This window comes from Eleutherodactylus coqui, chromosome 3 (genome assembly GCF_035609145.1).
Source record: "Eleutherodactylus coqui strain aEleCoq1 chromosome 3, aEleCoq1.hap1, whole genome shotgun sequence".
Taxonomy (NCBI): Eukaryota; Metazoa; Chordata; class Amphibia; order Anura; family Eleutherodactylidae; genus Eleutherodactylus; species Eleutherodactylus coqui.
The window spans coordinates 284,419,965-284,442,387 of record NC_089839.1 but is presented as its reverse complement, the minus strand read 5'-3'; the positions used below and the strand labels follow the sequence as shown (position 1 = coordinate 284,442,387).

The 22,423-nt window shown below is 45.0% G+C and overlaps 1 protein-coding gene across 1 annotated transcript; it reads left to right on the top strand.

Moving 5' to 3' along the window:
• Positions 1-11,611: 11,611 nt before the first annotated feature.
• Positions 11,612-20,598, top strand: CDKN2C (cyclin dependent kinase inhibitor 2C). The gene is made up of 2 exons (XM_066597614.1): positions 11,612-14,815; positions 19,329-20,598. Exons 1-2 carry the CDS (start codon positions 14,687-14,689, stop codon positions 19,704-19,706), a joined length of 507 nt encoding a protein of 168 aa, XP_066453711.1. The 5' UTR covers positions 11,612-14,686; the 3' UTR covers positions 19,707-20,598.
• Positions 20,599-22,423: the final 1,825 nt, after the last annotated feature.

Here is a 22,423-nt window from a genome sequence, read left to right as displayed (position 1 = left end):
ACTCTGCAACACCAATGGCCCCTGCTCTGTGACTGGTCCTGGAGGGGGGAGACGGATCTCAGAGACTGGTTGGAGGTCCCTGAGCCCTTCTGCAGAGGGGGGAAGGTATACCTATCACCCTGCTGGGAGGCAGAGAAAAGCAGTGGGCTGATGACCTGCCCAAACGCAGACAGATCTTAGGTCCACTGCTGATAGTCCTGCCTTTGGGGGTGCCTTCCACGGCCGTTGATACGCCATAGGTCCAGCAGCCAGACCTCTTCTGCAGGCTTTGGTTGCAGGGCCGTATCAAAAAGTGCCTCTACAGCCCCATTGAAAACAAATAGATAGAACATGCTGCGATTTTTTTCCTGCATAGCATCGTAACGCGGTGCTATGCAGAAAAGCATCGCAAATGTGAATGAACCCATTCAAAAGAATGGGGTTCATATGTGTGCAAGATTTGTGCTTCTCACAACGCACAAATCTTGCATGATTTTCACCCCAGTGTGAAGACCCCTCAGGCTAACTTCACACAGGTGAGCATGATATGAGGCTGTGAATTCTGCCTCCATATCGCACTCGCCACCCATGTGAAATCCCTCAGGATGTGAGACGTTTTCATGTGAAACAGCCTCACATCACTTCAGGAATACAGGGAAGCTGATCGCTGCGGCACAAAGTTTTTCCCATTGCTTTCAAGATCACGCTGCGATCTGTTTCCCGCATGACATCGCAGTGCCATGCAGGAAAACCTCGCTCATGTGTATGACCCCCCTTCTAAAGAATGGGATTCGTATTAGAGCGTGATTTGTACATCTCACAATGCGCAAATCTTGCGAGATTTTGACGCCCGTGTGAAGGCGGCCTTAAGCTGCCTTCACACAGGCAAGAAAATCTTGCATAAATATGAACCCCATTATTTTGAATGGGTCATCCACATGATCGATGTTTTCCACGATGCAGACAGGTGCATGCAGTGCAATACAAGGTCACCCATTAAAAGCAATGTGAGAAACTCTGCAATCCTTGCTACATCCCCAAAGGAATGCAAAGCTGTTTTGGCATAAAAACACCTCGCAACCGTGGGGAAATCACATGGTGGGAAGCAAGATATGGGGCCTTGATTCACAGACCCATATTGCGCTCACACATGTGAAGTTAGGGCTACCAACACATAGGCAAGAGCGATAATGGGCCATGAAACTTGGCCAGATATTGCGCTCATGAACGTGTAAATAATCCGCGGATGCAAGACGTTTTTCAGGCAAAAAACCCTTGCATCACATCTGTGAAATTCCGATCCTCTCATGTAGAGATGAGCGGACGTACTCGTTTAGGGCGATTTCGCACTTGAGCACCACTTTTTTTGAGTAACTGACTACTCAGGCGAAAAGATTCGGGGGGCACCGGGGAGCGGCGTGGTGGAGCGGAGGGTAGCAGTGGGGAACAGGGGGGAGCTCTCCCCCACCACCCCCCACTCCCCTCTGCAACCCCCCGCTCACCCCCGGCGCCCCCGAATCTTTTCACCCAAGTAGTCAGTTACTCGAAAAAAGTGGTGCTCAAGTGCGAAATCGCCCTAAACGAGTACGTTCGCTCATCTCTACTCTCATGTGATTAAGGATCGGAAGTGTTTCCCATTGATTTTAACAGGAAGCCTCGCATCGCACGGTTATGCACATCGCACAGCATGTGAGACACTCAAACTCCCATTGAAATCAATGCGTGGTGCATTCCAAGGGAAGCAAAAAGATAGAGTATGCCACGATTTTTTACCACACCGTGTTGCATAAAAATATCTCTCATATGAATGGGGTTCATAGTGGCAAAAGATTTAGTCATCTGGCAATGAATAAATCTTGTGCAAATTTCTCAGCCGCGTGAAAGCAGCCTTACTAAAGCTCATTGTTAAGGTTTTGGGTTTGTCATTAGGGTAATCACCCTGTTTTGTGTGCTTTTTGATGTGACATAGGGACCTTTCACAGTCGAGCCCTGGTGGTGGTTTGTGCGCTGGGACACATCATTCATTATGATCTCTGGTTAGATCCTGGATTAGATTTTCAGTAAGACGAATCTCTGAGCAGAAGTTAGTTGAAATATTCCATAAAGTCTCTAAGTGCTGGACCTACAAACGAAAATAAAGAAATGCACATGATAAATACTCCTCAAATGTATTTTATTAACCCAAATCAAGTGCATTTTGGCTATAGTGGTTGGGAAGGAGCCTGCAAAATTTAAAGCCCAGGGGCCCAGAACGCTCTCTGTGTTCCCTTGGCAGAAGACCTATTGGGGATGCACACATGTGACGAGGTCATTCAGTTGTGGATTAGGGCGCACCCACACGAGCGTATGTAGCCCACATGTAATACGCAGTACACAGCAAATAAGCATGTAACATGCCTATTTGCTGTGTATGTTAAAGCCCCATAGCCTATATTGGTGCATATAATGCACAGGTGTCAGTGGCCCAATGAGAAATCAATGGGCTTTTAGCAACTTGGCCATATACGCCCGTGTAAGTGAGCCCTTAGATGTTGTTCCCACGAGCGTATATCGGCCGCGCAGACGATCCACGGTATTCCGCATCCGTTAGCAAGAATAGAACAATCGCATGTGCACTCACAGGAGCAGACGGCAATTGCGATTTCCCTGAGCGGAACAAAAAAAATTGCAGCATGTTCTACTTTTGTGCGGATTCCACGTAGAGGGCTTCCATTGAAGTTGTCCAACCCATGGCCCTTCTGCAATTGACATTGCACAAAGGCTGCGGATTCTGTATCATTGCCTAGCGACGGCGTGAGAAAAGCAGGGATTTAAAAAAAAAATCTGTACTGCGCCTGTCCAATAATGAGCTGTCCAGACCATCCGCAACACAAAGAAATACAGATACGCATGGACGCCGGCCGGCGGCAGGGTCAGATTCTGTTCATGTGCAGCCAGCCTAGGGCTTCCTACACGCAGTTGAGTGCGATATTGGACTGTGAAGCTCAACCCGATATCGCACTTGTGAACTCTCATTACTTCATGTATATGACCCCGTGCAGAAGAAAGGTGTTCATATTCATGCAAGATTTGTGCATATTGCAACTCACAAATATTGCGTGAATTTCACGACTGTATGAAAGCGACTTTAGGGCTTATTCAGACAAATGCATTTTACACCAATATTTTGAGAGCCAAAACCAGGAGTCGGTCCAAAATATACAAGGCGCGCAAATCTTTCCATTATTCTTTCTCTCCACTCCTCGTTTTGACTCTCAAAATACTGATGTAAAATATATTTGTCTGAATAAGCCCTTAGGTTAACTTCCCGCGGGCGAGCATGATATGGATCTGGGAATCCGGCCCCTATATCGCGCTCGCCATCCACGTGGAATGTCCGAGGGATGTGAGGCGGTTTCATATGAAAACAGCCTGGCATAATTTCGGGGATGAAGTGACCCCCCTGCTGCAGCTGTCACAGCTGCACTGGAGAATCGCCGAGTTCTCCCATTGCTTTCAATAGAGCCATCGTTGCTGCCGCCGGCCCCTTTGAGTACCATGGGCCTGCGATGTGAGATCACACAGCCAGATAGAACATGCCGCGATTAGTTTCCATCTCATCGCAGTGCTATGCAGAAAAGAAAAAATAAATAAAAATCGCTCACCTGTATGATCCCATTCAAAAGAATGGGGTTCGTATTTCTGCATCTTGCAACGCACAAAAATTGCACGATTTTCGTGATCATGTGAAGCCGGCCTTGGACATGCACATTTTGGTGTGGTTTTTCCACACAGTGGAATATTCCGCAGCATCTTGCAAAAATTTCTGTTATGTGTGAAGGCAACCCTAAAGGTTCCTTCACACTGGCGATCGCGATATCGCCACGGCAAAATCGCATATGTGCTTATGCCATGTCTGAGTGTCAGTAATGCTTTTTCTTTGAAAGACATCGTGCAATGTATCGCATCCACTTGCGATTTTCCCGCGTGATAGACAATAGGAGTTTCGAATGCTAAAAACTCATTGCCCGAACATCGCAAGTTTCTGCATTGCGATACGATAAAACAGAGGCTCCATAGAGAAATATGGGCAATAAAAAAATATGCAAATCGCAGAATGATAGTGCAGGCAGCGATTACTAAATCTCGCAACATCACATGAGAGAAAACATTGCAAATGGGAATGAAGTAGAGATGAGCGAGCGTACTCGCTAAGGCAAACTACTCGAGTGAGTAGTGCCTTATGCGAGTACCTGCCCGCTCGTCTCTAAAGATTCGGCTGCCGGCGCGGGTGAGAGGTGAGTTGCGGGGTGGAGCAGGGGGGAGCGGGAGAGAGAGAGTGACAGAGACATCTCCCCCCTGTTCCTCCCTGCTCTCCCCCGCCGGCACCCGAATCTTTAGAGATGAGCGGGCAGGTACTCGCATAAGGCACTACTCGCTCGAGTAGTTTGCCTTAGCGAGTACGCTCGCTCATCTCTAGGATGAAGTCATTGAAAAGCATGGGTTTTCGGAATTCTGCATTTTTATGCACTCTCGCATCACGCAAAAATCACGCCATTTTCTCGCAAGTGTAAAGGCAGCCTCAGCACTTGCAAGAAAATTGCGCGCTTTTTGTGTGATGTGAGAGTGTGAAAAATGTATTCACATGAGCAATTTTTTTTTTTACCCCACTTTCTTTCCTTGCAGCAATGCAGCATATTTTATTTTTGGGTGTTACCACAAGAGGAGTTGCCCATTGTTTCCTATGGGACCTTGAAAAAAATTACATGGCATTCGCATGCCATGCGCTGTGCATGCATGTACGATGTGATTTTTCCCATTAAAATCTATAGGAAGGACTTCCAATCTTTTCACACGCTTGGAAAAAGAAAAAAAAAACAAAAACCCAAATTCACCTCGTAGTGAAGATCGCAAATTGTGAAGTGCGATGTCAGGCTAAGTTTCTCGGCCCGATGCTGCACTCATCTGTGTGAATGTATCCTAAATCAGTGCAGAAAGTGACCTTAGGTGCGGAATGTAAATCAACAGAGAAGCCACAATCTGCACCATAATCCGCAGTAAATCCACAATAGTTGCTGTGGATTTGGAAAGTAGAAAACAGATTTTCGATGCATATCTGCAAATATATGAGCTACAGTGCAGATTGTCATAGCATTCTGTAAATCTGCCCTGGGTGAACATACCGAAGCCTGGAATCATACATGTAGGTTTTTAATCAAAATACAAAAGGGAGAAGAAATGTCCGTCTCTCCTCAGATTTTTCCTTCCTTTTGGATCCACTCGAGTTTTCTTTAGCACAAAAAAATGCCACACAAACAGCATGTGTGATTTCAGCCTTAGGTCGCATGCACACGGCACGCACGGATTCCGTGTGGGGAATCCCGCATGGAATCCACCCATGCCTGCTGCCGGCACCCCTGCTTACCTGTCATTTCTTCTGTCCTCCTGTACTGCGGCTGTGCCGCCGTCACACAGGCGAGATATAGATTTCCCTGCGATGACGCGGATCCCACGACCCTTCTGCAATGCTTATTTTGGAAGGGCCACAGGATGGACGGCTTCCGTTGACTTTAAGCCTTTCCAATCCACTATCTGACATCTAAAGACATTATGATTTAAGGCTGTACAGCTCCGATGTTGGAAGACGTCCATCGGGGTTCTGTTACTGTATATTGCTAGCCTCTCTGCTGCCAGAGCCTATCCAACATATCACCTCATGCAGTACTGGCTTTAGCCAGCAGATAGCGCCGTTGTATAACAGCAGAAAAAGAGTAAGCCCCCTAGGAAAACCAGAATACAAATTGGATTGGAAAGGGTTAATGGAAACTGTGCACCCGGAATCCGGGCTAAAAAAGAGCATGCTGTGATTTTATTTTCAGCACATTGTGTCCACAAATAAAATCTGCATGTGTGCGTGAAACAAAGGAATCTCCATGCACATCTTTGGGCAAATTGAGCAGTAGATCGCCCGCGCTGGTGGCAAGTGCGTGATCCGCAATTTCATTTGCCCCGTGTGCACAAGGCCATAAATGCCGGGTAACCCCTTAATAAGTTTTTCCTCCCCACTTTTAAAAAAAATCTTATCTTTTTTATTTATCCATCAACACAGCTGTTTGTGGACTTGTTGTATTTTTAATGCTACTGTATAATGTATCATATAATGTAGTGAAAAACTTTAAATAGTTCCTAAATGGAGAAAAAATACTATTTTGTCATCTTTGTGGGGTGGGGGTGGGGGTTGTCTGTTTTTTAAGGCGTACAAACTGTGCCAGAAATGACATGAAAACATTATTCTATGGGTGGTATGATTATGAGAATACCAAATTTAGGGCTTATTCAGACGAACATATATCGGCCGGGTATTCACACCGGCCGATATATGGCGTCCCTCTCTGCACGGGGAAGGAGACTGGAAGAGCCGGGATCAGTGCACTGAGCTCCCGCCCCCTCTCCGCCCCTCAGCACTATTTGCAATAAGAAAAGGTGGGGCAGGGGTGGAGCTAAGTCCCAGGAGTTGGCTCCACCCCTTTGCACCCCTCCAATTGCAAATAGTGCTGAGGGGCAGAGAGGGGGTGGAGAGGAGGCAGAGAGGGGGTGGGAGCTCATTGCACTGCTCCCGGCTCTTCCAGCCTCCTCCCCCTGCAGAGAGGGATGCCGTATATTGGCCGGTGTGAATACACGGCCGATATATGGTCGTCTCAATAAGCCCTTATATAGGTTTGTGGTTTCTTTTTTTGCTATACTACTATTAAAAAGTAAAATAAATTTGGGAAAAAATTAAATTATTTTCTGCCGCCATCGTCTGACAGTAACCTTTTTATTTTTCCATCGATATAGTTTTGCAAGGACTCCTTTTTTGGAGGACACAGTGTAGTTTCTACTGGAACCACTTTGGAATTCACATGAGTTTTGGATCACTTTTTGTTACATTTTTTCTTGGAGATGGGGTGACCCAAAAAAGCGCAATTCTGGCGTTGTTCTTTTTCTGATGACATTCACAGTGTTATTAATGAATAATATGTTACTTTGACAGATCGGACTTTTACACAGCAATACCAAATAGGTTTGTTTTGTTTTTTTTGGTTTTCATTATTTTTTTCATAATCCTTTATTTTTTTCTAATAATTAACAAAGTTTTTTTTAGTCCCTGTAGGGAACTTGAATTTATAATTGTTTAATCACTCATATAGTATGATGCAATAGCATAGTACTGCATTAGGGTGCGGGCAGACGAGCGCATAAACGGCGCGTTTTTGCGACCAAACGTATATACGTGACCATCTGAGGCAATGGTTTTGAATGTATTCGTTCACATGGGCGATTTTACGGCGCGTAAAAACGGCAATTCGAAAAAAAACGGAACATATGCGACCGAAATACGCGCCAACGCATATTCGATCGCCGAAAAGACCGTTTGCAAAGTAGGAACAAATGAAAATACGCTTTCTAGCTCTGGTCGTGATCGGTGAAAAACGATCGCTCGGGCGATTATACGTTGCGCTCGTGCGAACGTAAATACGCCTACGCTCGTCTGCCCGCACCCTTAGGGTGCATTCAGATGACCGTATATCGGCTGGGTTTGCACGCCGAGCCGATATACGGCGTCTCTCTCTGCAGGGGGAGGAGGCTGTAAGAGGCGGGAGCAGTACTCCAAGCTCCCGCCCCTCTCTGCCTCCTCTCCACCCCCTCTCCATTATTTGCAATGAGAGGAGGTGAAACGGGGGCGGGGCTAAGTTCTAAGAATTAGCTCCACCCCTGTTCCGCCTCTCCTCCGTGAAAATAGTGCAAGGGGGTGGAGAGGAGGCAGAGAGGGGGCGGGAGCTCAGAGCACTGCTCCCGCCTCTTCCAGCCTCCTCCCCCTGCAGAGAGAGACGCCGTATATCGGCTGAGCGTGAAAACCCAGCCGATATATGGTGGTCTGAATGCACCCTAAGGGTGACTACCCACTACAGTTTTTTTTCACTGCGAAATTCGCAGCGTTTTTTTCTGCAGGGGTCCATGGGACTTGTAATGTTAAAATCGCGATCGCGCAAAATCGAAATTTAACGCAGATGAGGACACCGCATATTAGCTCGGCGTGAAAACCAAGCCGATATACGGTCGTCTGAATCCACCCTTATACTGCATTTTGACAGGCATTTCTTGACAGCCAATCAGTCAGGGCAGCCCTGGGGGCCTTCAGAAGGTTCCAGGCTGCCATTGCAATCAAACAGCACCTTGCCATTGCATCATTTGGAGACAGTTCAGGGAACCCTGAACACAAATTGGGGCATTTGTAACAGGTGTTGGCTGTCTTTGACAGTGGACACCTGCCTGCAATAGCCATGATCAGCCTGAACACTGATTGCAGCTGTCAAAGGTTTAACATCCCCATTCAAGCTAATTGCAGGCAAGTGTCCATCATGCCTCCCAACCGGCCAGGATTCTGCGAGACAGTCCTGGATTTGGGATGCTGTCCTGCAGTCCTGGGTGGTAGGACGTATGTCCTCCATCCCCCAGTACCACAAGCATTTAACTCACTTGTAGTCCTGGTTCAGCGGCATTAGCTGCCACTGCTGTAATCAATGCAACCCTTGACCTCTCCCCTGGTGTCCATGTTCCTGTACGCAGATACTGGCAGAGAGCTGTCAGAAGTTGCACTGATTACAACAGCGCCGCCAACACACCGGGGCTATGAGTTAAATGCTTGTTGGGTGGATGGAGGTCACTATTAAGACTAAGGCTACTAGTTGGGGTCAATATTACTACTGGGACCACTGCGGGGGTCACTATTACTGGGAGGGAGAAATTAAGGGGAACTATTATGGGATACAGAGGGCATGGCTTTTGCATGAAAGGGGAATGCCCTGTCACATCTAGAGATTTGATGCGGCATGCTACTATAGCGGTCCCTCTTTTCCTTGTTAAAAAGTTGGGCGGTATGCAAGTGCCGTCAAAGACAGCCGACACCTGCTGTTTATGGAGCATGATTGACTCGCAATCCTGTTACATGCAAAGTCCGCCCACTCAGGAGGTAACTTTAAATAGGTAAGTGTCATAATCTTCCATTTCCAGCATAATTCTATTTATTAAAAAAAGGCAAATTTTGAACAATCAGGTTATATCAGAAAATCAAGAGTTAACTTTTCCTTTAAGAACACAGCAGACGTCATGATGGTTCTTCTTAATGGTATTTACAAAGTCCTATTACATTTAGAGACACTGTTCTGCACAGAAGGAACAGTCCGTCACTTCTCAGAAGTCCCCGCATTATCTTCGCCCATCTGCCGCCATTTTTCGCGGTGTTTGTAGGTCAGGTTGTACAGGAGCAGGTGCAGTCCCGCACAGAATACAGCAGGGGGCGGAGCTCACGCGGCTTCTGATGGAACGTCGGCTCCGGGCTGACTCGTTACTTTGTATCCGCTGACAGCAGTAGATACTTTGTATCAAGATTCGAACGTTCTCTCTGTAAACAATCCGGTTTAAACCGCCGCAATAAAACGCGATCTCGCACAGCTACCCGGAGAGCGGCAGCGGGAATAAAGGGGTTAAATAGAGACTCGGTAGAAGAATGGCGCTTCTGTTTACTGTCGGTGTTTTAGGGGGGGGGGGGGGGCGGGTATTTTCTGGAGGTGAGTTACGTTTCAGTAGACCTGAGAGGATCTGTCACGATCTTCCTTAAAATTTGTGCCGTTAAAGGGGGCGTGGTGTGGGCGGGGCCTGGTAAGAGCGCTCATTTTTTTTTTCTTTTCAAAAAAAGCTGAAGAGGAAAAACCGGCAGCAGTGAGTGATATGGAGGGGGTGCAGATCCGGGGTGGGGGCTGACAGCAGAGGGAGGGAGACGGGGAGAAGACTTGTACAGGACTGCTAGTAAGTTGGGTGCTGCTGTCACTACGAGAAGAGGGTGGGGGTGCCGGGGCAGAGGGATGGAGAGGAGTGCGGGGAGAGGGTACCTCTCTGTATTATGTGCAGGGCATAGATTGGGCATATAATGGGCTGAATGACAGGAGCTGCAAGGGCTGCAAACTATGGCGTGACATAGGAGAGCTGGTCAGTGACCATAGGGTGAGGGGTTGTCATATGGAGGGGAGTGCAGTGACAGTAGGGTGAGGGGTTGTCATATGGAAGGCAGTGCAGTGAGGAGCTGTCATATGGAAGGCAGTGCAGTGCAAGAGGGGGGGGTCGTCATATGGAGGGCAGTGCAGTGACGAGGGAAAGTAGATGTTACAAGAGGGCAGTGCAGTGACAGGAGGCTGAGGGGTTCTAACTTGGAGTGCAGTGAAAGGTTGTCATATGGAGGGGAGTGCAGTGACAGGAGGGTGAGTGGTTGTCATATGGAGTGCAGTGACAGGAGGGAACGTTGTTGTGACTCTGGGTGGGGAGTGCACAAAAATAGGCTTTCTAGCATGCAGAGTGCAATGACAGGAGGTGGGGGTTGTCAGATGGAGGGCAGTGCAGCAACAGGAGGGTAAGGGGTTGTCAGATGGAGGGCAGTGCAGCAACAGGAGGGTGAGGGGTTGTCAGATGGAGGGCAGTGCAGCAACAGGAGGGTGAGGGGTTGTCAGATGGAGGGCAGTGCAGCAACAGGAGGGTGAGGGGTTGTCAGATGGAGGGCAGTGCAGCAACAGGAGGGTGAGGGGTTGTCAGATGGAGGGCAGTGCAGCAACAGGAGGGTGAGGGGTTGTCAGATGGAGGGCAGTGCAGCAACAGGAGGGTGAGGGGTTGTCAGATGGAGGGCAGTGCAGCAACAGGAGGGTGAGGGGTTGTCAGATGGAGGGCAGTGCAGCAACAGGAGGGTGAGGGGTTGTCAGATGGAGGGCAGTGCAGCAACAGGAGGGTGAGGGGTTGTCAGATGGAGGGCAGTGCAGCAACAGGAGGGTGAGGGGTTGTCAGATGGAGGGCAGTGCAGCAACAGGAGGGTGAGGGGTTGTCAGATGGAGGGCAGTGCAGCAACAGGAGGGTGAGGGGTTGTCAGATGGAGGGCAGTGCAGCAACAGGAGGGTGAGGGGTTGTCAGATGGAGGGCAGTGCAGCAACAGGAGGGTGAGGGGTTGTCAGATGGAGGGCAGTGCAGCAACAGGAGGGTGAGGGGTTGTCAGATGGAGGGCAGTGCAGCAACAGGAGGGTGAGGGGTTGTCAGATGGAGGGCAGTGCAGCAACAGGAGGGTGAGGGGTTGTCAGATGGAGGGCAGTGCAGCAACAGGAGGGTGAGGGGTTGTCAGATGGAGGGCAGTGCAGCAACAGGAGGGTGAGGGGTTGTCAGATGGAGGGCAGTGCAGCAACAGGAGGGTGAGGGGTTGTCAGATGGAGGGCAGTGCAGCAACAGGAGGGTGAGGGGTTGTCAGATGGAGGGCAGTGCAGCAACAGGAGGGTGAGGGGTTGTCAGATGGAGGGCAGTGCAGCAACAGGAGGGTGAGGGGTTGTCAGATGGAGGGCAGTGCAGCAACAGGAGGGTGAGGGGTTGTCAGATGGAGGGCAGTGCAGCAACAGGAGGGTGAGGGGTTGTCAGATGGAGGGCAGTGCAGCAACAGGAGGGTGAGGGGTTGTCAGATGGAGGGCAGTGCAGCAACAGGAGGGTGAGGGGTTGTCAGATGGAGGGCAGTGCAGCAACAGGAGGGTGAGGGGTTGTCAGATGGAGGGCAGTGCAGCAACAGGAGGGAGAGGGGTTGTCAGATGGAGGGCAGTGCAGCAACAGGAGGGAGAGAAGATGTGACATGAGGGCAGGGCAGTGACAGGAGGATCAGGGGTTTTTTCACATAGAGTGCAGTGATAGGGGGGAAAGCGGTTGTGACTTTTGGTGAAGAGTGCACAAAGAGGCTTTGTAGCACGCAGAATGCAGTGACAGGAGGTGAAGGGGTTGTCACATGGAGGGTAGTGCAGTGACAGAAGGGTTGTAGTATGGAAAGCATCGCAGTGACAGAGTGAGGGGTTGATATACGGAGAGCAGTGCAGTGAAAGGAGGGTGAAGGGTTGTAATTTGGGAGACAGCGCTGGTGACAGGAGGGTTAGGGGTCGTTATATGGAGGCAGTGCAGTGACAGTAGGATGGGGGGTTGTCATATGAAGTGCAGTGACAAGTGGGTGAGAGGTTGTTACTTTGGGTGAGGAGGGTGTAGCAACAGAAGTCCATGCAGAGTGCAGGGATAGAAAGGTGAGAGCTTGTGGTTTGGGGCAAGGGGGTGCAACAATAGGAGTCCATGTAGCGAAGTGCATTGGCAGGAGGGTGAGAGGTTGTCACATGGAGGGCAGTACAGTAAGAGGATTTATCACATGTGCAGTGACAGAAGGGAAGCAGTAATAGGGCTGTAAGCAGAAGAGTGCAGTGACCGTAAAGAAAAGATTGGTTACATGCAGGGCAATATCGTCACTGGGGAGAGAACTTTTTACATGGAGTAGTTTGCAAATACGGAGACATGGTGAACTGCCAGGAGGGAGAGGAGATGTGACAGGGAGGGGGCATTTATGGGAGTCACAGGAGTTGTGAGCTGGAGGAGAGTGCAGTGATGTAAGGAAGAATAACGTTACCATGACGGAGATTGCAGTGACAGACAGGAATTATAGAATGGAAGACAAAACGGCCAAACAAAGAAAGGAGTAGGTCATGGGGCAGAGTAGCAGAGTAGACACAGAAGATGTGACAATAACAATACAGTGATGGGAGAGAGATATTTGATAGTCTCTTTCCTGTCACTTCACTCTTTGTCTATGTGACAGTGAGAGTGCATGGATAGGAGAGAGTATTAGCAATAAGAGTGCAGTGACAGGAGAGAGAATGTGATGGTGTGAGTGCAGGAACAGAAGAGAGAATATATGACAATTGCAGGGGCAAAGAATATGTGACAAAGTACAGGGATAAGAGAAAAAATGTGACAACGAGAATGCAGTGACAGGATAGAGATATGACAATGAGAGTGCAGGGACTGGATGGGAGACGAGTGTGAATGAGAGTAGAGCGGCATGATAGGGAAAAGCTAGCTATAGCATGAAGAAGATACACTGCAGTGAGTGACAGCAGGGAAAGTTGTGGCAGGGGGAACAATTAATGATAATGAGAGATCCAATGACCCGAAGAAGAGTGTAGTGTGAGGGGTCAGAGGAGGTGCAGCGAGTGCGGAAGGATGCAGTGATTGGGGCTATGCACTGGGATGTGCAGTGTGATGCCCTATGTGAGTGCACAGCTGTATGGATGGGGAACAAACGCAAGAGAGAATGCATATGAAGAATCAGGAGAAGTTCTGACTATAGGGGACTGTATGAACGAATAATGCTGAAACTAAATACCTGCAACATGGAGACGCTTGGACATTACCACCTGGATGGAGGACATATTGGAATGACGCTCAAACGGCCTGGATCCTCTTGCAGTTCACATAGGATCTTGAGTGTCGATCTTGGAGAATATTTACAGACATCCCATGCATCTAAGGGCTTTGCTCATTTCTTCGTAGTCTTGAAGGATTTCTTTGAGGTCTCCTACCAACTTTTCTGGAGGCGGTTAGAGTTTGCTTTCTGGAGTTTGGTCTGCATCATGTTGGAGTTTATTCTACTCACCTTGCTGTGTAATGCAGGCTGTGGATTTACATCCCCTTGGGTCAAAAATACAAGTACTTTCTAGAGGTTGCATCATCCCTTGAGACCAATGCAGCGCAGGCTGGACTCGTCAACATGTGGAGGCGGAAACTGTTTATGGAGGCTGCATCCACTTCTCTGGATTGTGCAATGTATGCGCTCTGTGTCCAACCTCCCACTTCAAGGTCAACGGCAGCTTCAAGAATTCCAATCACCCCACTTTATGCATTGAAAGGGTAGATGGTGATGGGTGGAGAGGTTGACAGCCAAATTTGAGGTAGCATCTGAGTAGTCGTAGTCGGTGCAATATGATCCTTAGAAAGGGGATACAAGCTATGGAGGGCATGTAGTCGGTACAATATGATCCTTAGAAAGTGGATACAAGCTATGGAAGGCATAGAGATTGATGCAAAGCTGCAGAGAATGGAAAGGCAATATAAGGGAGGTTGATGATGACAGGGGAAATTGAGGAGGACAGAGCTCTGAATCCGGGGTTGGGAATTACCAGGAAAGTTTAGAATTAGGTTGAAGAAGAGGGAAATGGGGAGGGGAGGCTAGAGATCCTGCTGCAGATGATAGGGGAGGTCTTGATGAGAGAGCAGAAATCTAATGAAAGAAGGAAGGAATATTGGAGGGCAGGGAGGCTGGAAGGCCAGACATCTTGTGTTGGTGGCAGTTGATGGAGTCTGCTTGTGAGAGGCTTTGGACAGAGAAGAATAGAGCTCTGGATCTGGAAGGAGTCTTGCAGCATGGAACAGGAGATCTAGGCATAAGCAGAGGGAGAGGATGTTGCAAACGAGGAATAGAGCAAGGATTGAAGGGAGGCTGGAAGGCTGGACATCTTGTGATGGTGCAGCTGATGAAGACTGCTTGTGAAAGGCTTTGGATAGAGCAGGGCAGAGCTCTGGGTCGGAAGTGAGTCTTGCAGCATGGGGATATAAGGAAAGGGAGAGGATCTTGCAGGGGAGGGATAGAGCAAGGAGAGAGGGGAGGCTGCACAGAAGAAGAGGGGAGGCTGCAGAAATATCTGCTCATCACGTGTGCCCGGGGGGGCGGGTCCTGGTTTACGAGTATTTACTACGATCCCCCTATTAGCTCAGAGCCCGGCTGTCAGCCTGTTCATGCCATGCACTAATAACCCGCTGCCCTGCCCCGGACCCCTGCCCAGGACCCCAGCCCAGCATGGCAGAGTCACTTGCAGACTTGATATCAACAGCCGCTGCCCGGGGGGACGTGGAGCAACTAGAGGACCTGCTGCAGAGGACGCCCAATGTGGATGCACTTAACAGATTCGGCAGGACAGCCTTACAGGTGGGTGCAAAGCCAGGAGATCGGGGGGATGGGGCAGGTTAGCACTGTTGCTCCTATGGGCTTCATGACATCTCCATTGTGAAATAATGTATTGCAGGCCTGTGCACATGAAGGGTTAATGCTCCACCTTTAAGGGATCACTCACTGACTTCCGTACGGTCAAGCGTTGTAAGGAGGGGTTAAATGAAAAGACTCACAAATAAGAGCACCTCAATATTTCTGAAACGAAGCAGCTTGTATAGGAGGATCCTGATAGCAGAGTCTCCTCCGATCTATATACCGCAGAATCTAAATACATTCAGCTCCCATTCAGCATCTCCCTCATCCATTATTAATCTCCAGACGCAGGACACAAGGGGTTAACTGACTTGCCAGGTAGTCACAACTGAGCAAACAGCAAACCAAATCTTCTGCTGCACTCTGCGATCTCCTTCCAGACAGGGTGGATCCCAAGCAGATCACTTACTTGAGCATTTGATTATTTATATTCTGGTTATTATTGTTAATTAACCCACCACACCCCGAACTACTTTAACTCTAGAGGTCTGCAACACCAAATGTCTGTTATGAAGTAGAAAAATGACTGCAATGCAGGCCATACTCTGCAAATATAGTAAATGCTCTGCAAAAATGGGAGAAAATCATCTGTAAACGAGCACACAGTATAATGCATGTCTATACAGGATGCTGCCAAAAAGATTACAAAGTGCCTGCTATTGTCTATGGGCTTATATATCGGTTTCTAGCAGCAAAATTACACCTATGGCCCATAAAAGAGGGCTTGAGTATTCAAAATACAGAAATACAATGTTACATAGAAAAAAATATATAAAAAGAGCCAAAAATACATTTAAAAAGTTCTTAAAGGTGGACAGTTTTATCATGATTTCTCCATCTCTTATGGGTAATTAACTAAGCACACTTTAGATGCTGGTGTATTTTTAGTTTTAGCCATTTGTTACACAATTAAGCCTAAGGGTATATTCACACCAACAATTTTTCCATCTGATTTTCTATCCGTAAAATTCAGATGGAAATAAAGCGTATTATTTTAATGCGACATTTTTTTAATAGTACAAAAAGTTCAAATGACAAAAAATTGCAGCATGTCCTATTTTGTTTCAACGAAAATCACCCACTGAAGTCTATGGCTGTGTTTTAAAAAAACGGATTGCACTCGTTCGATGCGATTGTTATTTTTTTATCGCATGTAACCATGGTAATCATAAAAAAAATGGAAGAAAACAGGAGGCACTAATTCTGGATATTTATGCGCTTTTTAAAAAAATGTGACCTCAAGGGTTTATTCACATGAATGAGTTTTCTGATTTTCTGTCCGTAAAAATCGGACTGAAACTAGACGAAAATAAAGCCTATTATTTTAAATGGCTATATTCGCATATTTGTTTTTTTAATTGGACGAACAGTCCTAGCAAAAAAAAACAAAACTTGCAGCATGCCCTATTTTGTTGCGATTTTCGGAAAAGAGGCCCTCATTCAAGTCTATAGCTGCGTTCCAAAAAACGGATTGCACTCGTTTGATGCGATTTATGAACCATTTTTATTGCAAGTAACTATAGTGACCATAAAAAAAGTGTACAGAGCCTTTAATGTCATAATTTTGCATGCAATGCATTTTTTTAAGCGTGTAAATAACGAATGCAAAACGGATGAAAATGGTCCAAAAAAACGCGAGAAACCCCCCCAAAAATTGCAAAAAAAAATCAGTCTAATTTTTTTAGGACTGAAAAAACCCCAAAACACCTGTGTGAATATACCCTAGGCCTCCAGCATATTTGTATATTTGGGTCTGTGAACTGACCATGTTAACTCACAGACAGCATACGGACTCATTTTAGCCCATGGGGTTATGTACAATGCCGTTTTGTCACCTCTCAGGCGCAACTCGCACACACAGCAAGTGTGTGCCTGGCCTAAGAAAGTAAATTTACACTGGATCTAGTGCCAGGGCTCCATCCTTCTAGGAAAACAGATGAGTAGATATTAGTAGGAAGCTTAATAGTAAGAATCTTTTGCAATAATTCCTCCTAAATCATCCCTAAAGAAAAGAGTGAAAAAGGCCCTAGTGCCCCCTTTCCAAGGGAGGGTAGGTGACAGCAAGGCCCACATGTGTCAGGCCTCACACATCAAGCAGTAGAGATGTGATATGAGCACTATAACACAGCTAGAAGGTGTCTGTCATGTAGTTACTGCAGATATATAGTTAAGTGTATGCCTGTTATATAGCTGCTGCAGCCCTATAGATATATATCACTATAGATATATAATGTTATGGAGGGGGAACCTGTTTTATGTCTGTTACTTATAAGACACACACAGACCTGAGAGCTATTGCTGCAGATGAAGTGTGTATAGTGTCTGTGTTTTATTTCCCATTGAGCACATGCTTCTTTTTAAGGTGGATGAGGGTCGACAGAAGTGATCTGCTCATTTTAGGGTGTATTCACATGGGTGATTTTTCACGCATGATTTCTGTGTGTTGTGAGATGCACTGGTAGGCGATGATTATAATATATCAAGTAGGAGCCTCAGTCACACATTTCTCCTGTTCTTGTATTTTACTGCATGAGTGCTGGTGAAGATTTTGTTAATTATTTTTCCCCTTCTTGATAGTTGCAGTTGGGTGACTTCCTAAATAAAATATTTGTTAGAATAAATGTTGGGGGAGGGGTGTTAGAGAAGATGTCTTTCCATCACTGGGTAAACATGGGCTTTCTGGGAATTAACCTATGTAGAGTTTTATTGTCAAGTATCAGCAGCATCTCTTCTCTAGCTATAAATATAAATTACATCTTTATTCTTGATACAACAAAGACACACCTTATGAGATAAGACGTCTTTGTTTACTGAAAGGTGACTTCATCTAGCACCAGAGAAGTGCAAGGCCCCAGGCTTCCAGTAATAGATACAATAGGTCAAGTTGTACACGCTCTATATGATATATTTGTGTACGTGTGTATATATTTATATCTCTATATAAAATGTAAATAGATACAATTATTACATAATCGCATCAAATTATTATATACCCATGTGAGAGGATTTGAAGTCCCTCAAGTAGTCATAGATAGATAGATCATAGAAAATAAATGGATGGCTCAATAGATAAAAATATATAGAGAGATATAAATTTATATTATATATATTTATGGCTATGAACATACTAAGTGACTGTGTGTGCACTTTACATCATATGATATTGGGTTCTGCCCTCATGCGATAATCTAAAGTTGCCAATCTGTATATTTTTGAGGTGTGGAAGGAAACTAGAGTACCTAGAGGAAACCCAAACATATATGGGGAGAACATACAGACTCCATGCAGATGTTGTCATTGGTGGTATTTGAACTCAGGACCCCAGCACTGCAAGGCAGCAGTGCTAACCACTAAGCCATATACATACCCAAAAAGTTTAATCACTAAAGATATATATAAACATCAGAGGATGTCTGACATCTACGACTATTGACATCTTTGAGGTGTGTTCACACGTCACTGCTTTTGCTGCAGATTTGGATGCAGATCTGCAGCAGATTTCTACCTTTCAATTGAATTCAAATTGAAGAGGTTAATTCTGATGTAGATCTGCAGCAAATCAGCAACATGTGGATGCACACTTATGGCAGCAATATGTAGTATTATCTTGTCTCTAAGTCAACTCAGATTTTTAAAAAGGGCATAGATAACCACTACCTAAGTGTCCATATATTTTTGGAACACCTTAGTGTGAGTGTATGTGTGCATCTATCTATCGCTGTTACTGTTATTTGACAAATATAATATTGCTTTTTATATAACTTATTGTTTCAGACTTGTATACAAATATGTTGTATATGTGAATAATGCCTTCCATGCACTGAACTCTCAAGGCCTTGTGCAAATTAAGAAGTTGCAGCCTTCCATTTTGTTCCTCTATAGATCACATACAATAAATGTAATATATTCAATATTAAAAAAAGACATGTGTAATGAATTCACATATACACATCATAATATACACAACTTCATAATATATAATATCGCATGTGTACATTATAGTATAGATTTCTCTTAGAATCCTACATATTTATAATTAGCTATACATCTACATTAATATGCATATTAATATTAGATAGCTGTAGATCTATATTGATAAGCCTACCATACATAAATGGTGTATGCATATTTTATATAGTTTTAAGCCTGCCATACACAAGTGGTGTGTATATACATTTTCTATATTAAAATTGCATATAACATGGTGATGAAGTCAACTATGCAGTAAATCTATATGCAGAGTGCTGTTACATATATGTATATATTACTAAAATGTGATTTGTTTTTAGTAAGAGAAAACAAGTAATCTTGTAGATATACCTTTTAATGGCTAGCCACAGAGAACAATCACATTTTGCTCTACTGGCTAGCAGTACCAAACCCTTTTTTGTTATATTACTATATACAGGCATAAATTTGCAGACTTGCTTATAAGGCCGGTTGTCTTCTTCCCCAGGTGATGAAACTTGGATGTCCGGCTGTTGCCACCATATTGCTGAGAAGAGGTGCAGACCCCAACTTACAGGACAGTAGTGGATTCTCTGTTCTCCATGACACGGCCAGGGCCGGCTTCCAGGACACTATGCAGATCCTTCTGGACTTCCAAGCTGATGTCAACCTGCAGGACAACGATGGCAACATAGCACTGCACCTGGCAGCCAAGGAGGGTCACCTGCACATGGTGCAATACCTTCTCCTGCACACTGAGACCCGTGTGACCCATAGGAACAGGAATGGGGACACTGCTTATGATCTGGCTAGGATGTACAACAAGGAGAATGTGGTGCTGTGGCTTCAGAGTAATGCCAGGGGCCAACCAGAAGATGAGAATTAATGCCATGGGCCAACCAGGAGGTGGGCAGCAATGCAGAAAGGGAAATAAGTAGCAATATGGGCACCTTCCAATATTATCATGGACCTCAGAGACAATAGATGAAACTAAAAACTCTTGACATGGCAAGAAACTGCAGGCCTCTGCTGGCTGGATGTGGAGGAGTCATGGTGTCCTCATTCTGCCTTCAGTCGAGTTTGCTTTCACCTGATATAATATTACTGTGATTTTTTTTTTTAAGGGGGTGGATATTATGAAAAATTGTAGCACCATTAGAACACCAGTCCCAGGGCTGGGATTGGCTGCAAGCACTATGGTGGGGGGGAAGGGATCCCCACAAAGACTGTCCTGTTGCTAGGCTTATTTGCTATATTTACTGAAGACATGCACTCATTCCATGTTCACAAAATGTCTGTGTAGACCCATGTGTAGTACCCCTGTATGTTGTATTTGTTGCCCTTAACTTGCATGTATTAGCCTTGGTCTTTAGACAAACAGTGATGAAAACATTGTCACTGGGCAGAGATGGATTGGCATCTGTTGTACTTATTCATTGTCTGCAAATACAAGCCTGTAGAAATGCACAGAGACTGTTTTGTTGTATCTCCTGGCTTCTGGTATAAAATGGTTAAATGCAGCTCCAGTACCCCTCCTCCCCAAAATCTACTTCCCTGTTCTTCTCCGTGCACACTGGCGGCCATGCTACTTTACACCGTCCCCTGCACTTTATATGTTATTATCATCACCGTCATCATCAGTATGTGGAGTGTTTATGTACATTGTATGCGCTGTATTTTTAGCTGCAAGTAAATCACCCTGGTACGATGATCAGGAGAGCAGAGTCCTCTGTGCTCAGGTTTATTCATCAAATATAAACGAATTTATTCATCTTTTACATTTTCTTCTTTGCCTGCTTTTGGGCTATTTTATTTGTGTCCATTCCATTTCCTTTCACTCAGTGTTATTTTTAATCAAGCAGTCTCGATTTTTGTACAAAATGAGGTAAGTTCCACTTTTACTTATAGCAGGAAATGTATATACATGTACAAATATAGGAAAACTAGGTTTTAACGTGACATCGGGATTTATTATATTCGGTTTTCTACTGGGCTGTAAAATTGTATCACGGTGCAGAAAGAAAATAGTTACATCCTTTAACTATTTCTCAAAGGAGTAAACATAGTAGACTATAACAATATCAGTAAGTATTCGTTATCATCCTGCCCAGTTTTGCAACCAAAAAAGCACTATTTAACGTTTGTTACCGACATTCACATTATGAATAATACAAAGTGTAATAATTATCACAATAAAAGCTATATTTCTGAAAACTAATTACACAATTGGATACAGTGATAATACTCACTGCTAGTGTTCTGAAAATAATGCAATGCTACATTGTATACAGATCCTGACATGCCATATCATATTGTGACATAATGAGTAATGCGAAATTGTAGTTATCTATATCAGCTGTACTACAGCTGAGTATAACCTTTAACATTACTCATACCGTTATGATCTCTGGTGTTCTATAGCACTGCAGGTAAAGAAACGATGCAATGACAAATCAGTTTTACACATCTGTTATTGACCCACATTAATGTTGTCGAATCTCCAAATAGGAGTATTATTCATCGGCCTATAAATAGTGAAGACAAATGGCAATAAGAAATATCGAAAGTGGTTTGTAAATGACTGACTATGAGAGGTTAGATATGACTGCACCACCACCGACAACAACAACAGTGCTAGAATCGACTCTGCTGTAATAGTTACAAGTAGCTACGTGTCCAATCATTATTTATTCCTGAAGATGAAAAAGTCATAGCAAGTGTTATAAATACTGTTACATACGTGTTCTGTACTGGCTATATAACACACAGATGTGTGTGCGTACATATATGTATGCATATATATAATTAAGAAGTTGTGTATATGTAAAATATTACGCACATACACACTTATGCGACATACCCCCCACGCTTGCTGTACAGTGGATGATACCACTACAATGTCCTTGGGAGAAAAGGAATTCTCAGTTCTTCGAAGATGATCGCTAATGTGCTTATGGAGTAATCTACAGTCATAGTTACATTCGCTTCATCTAAGTTGGTGGTCAATTGAAACTAAAATTAATTACAATTGCAAAAATAAATCGAATTAAAACAAAACGAATATCCTATTGCTGGGAAACGAAAATGTCCGTGTTGAAAAAGATCTATATCTGTCCGTCCATCTATCAACCTAAGACCTTCTACACAGCTCTGTGCGAGTATATAATGGTCATATGGGATCATATAGTAATCGTATATCAGCTCATTGTTCACCCGTAAACTACTGGTTAATTCACTGAACTGTTTCTAGGAAGGGATTATCACTCCGGTTTACACAGCTTAAAACTTTATTTTATTAAAGAGTTAAAAAATGCAATAAGTACAGAACACAATAAAAGGTTTATGTAGGTGTGTATGTATGTATGTGTGTATATATATATATATTATACATACACACACGACACAGGCATGTAAATGTTAATATATAACCAGTTTGCTTACAAATGGAACAAACAAATACAAAAGTACCAGGGCCACGTAATATAATCATATGATACTGTAACTATATTAGATAAGGAAAAGACTGCAGTGTAGGGATGGCTGCGTACATATGCAAACTTATGGGACTAATTTATAAACATAAGGCACTAATATATAAACGTG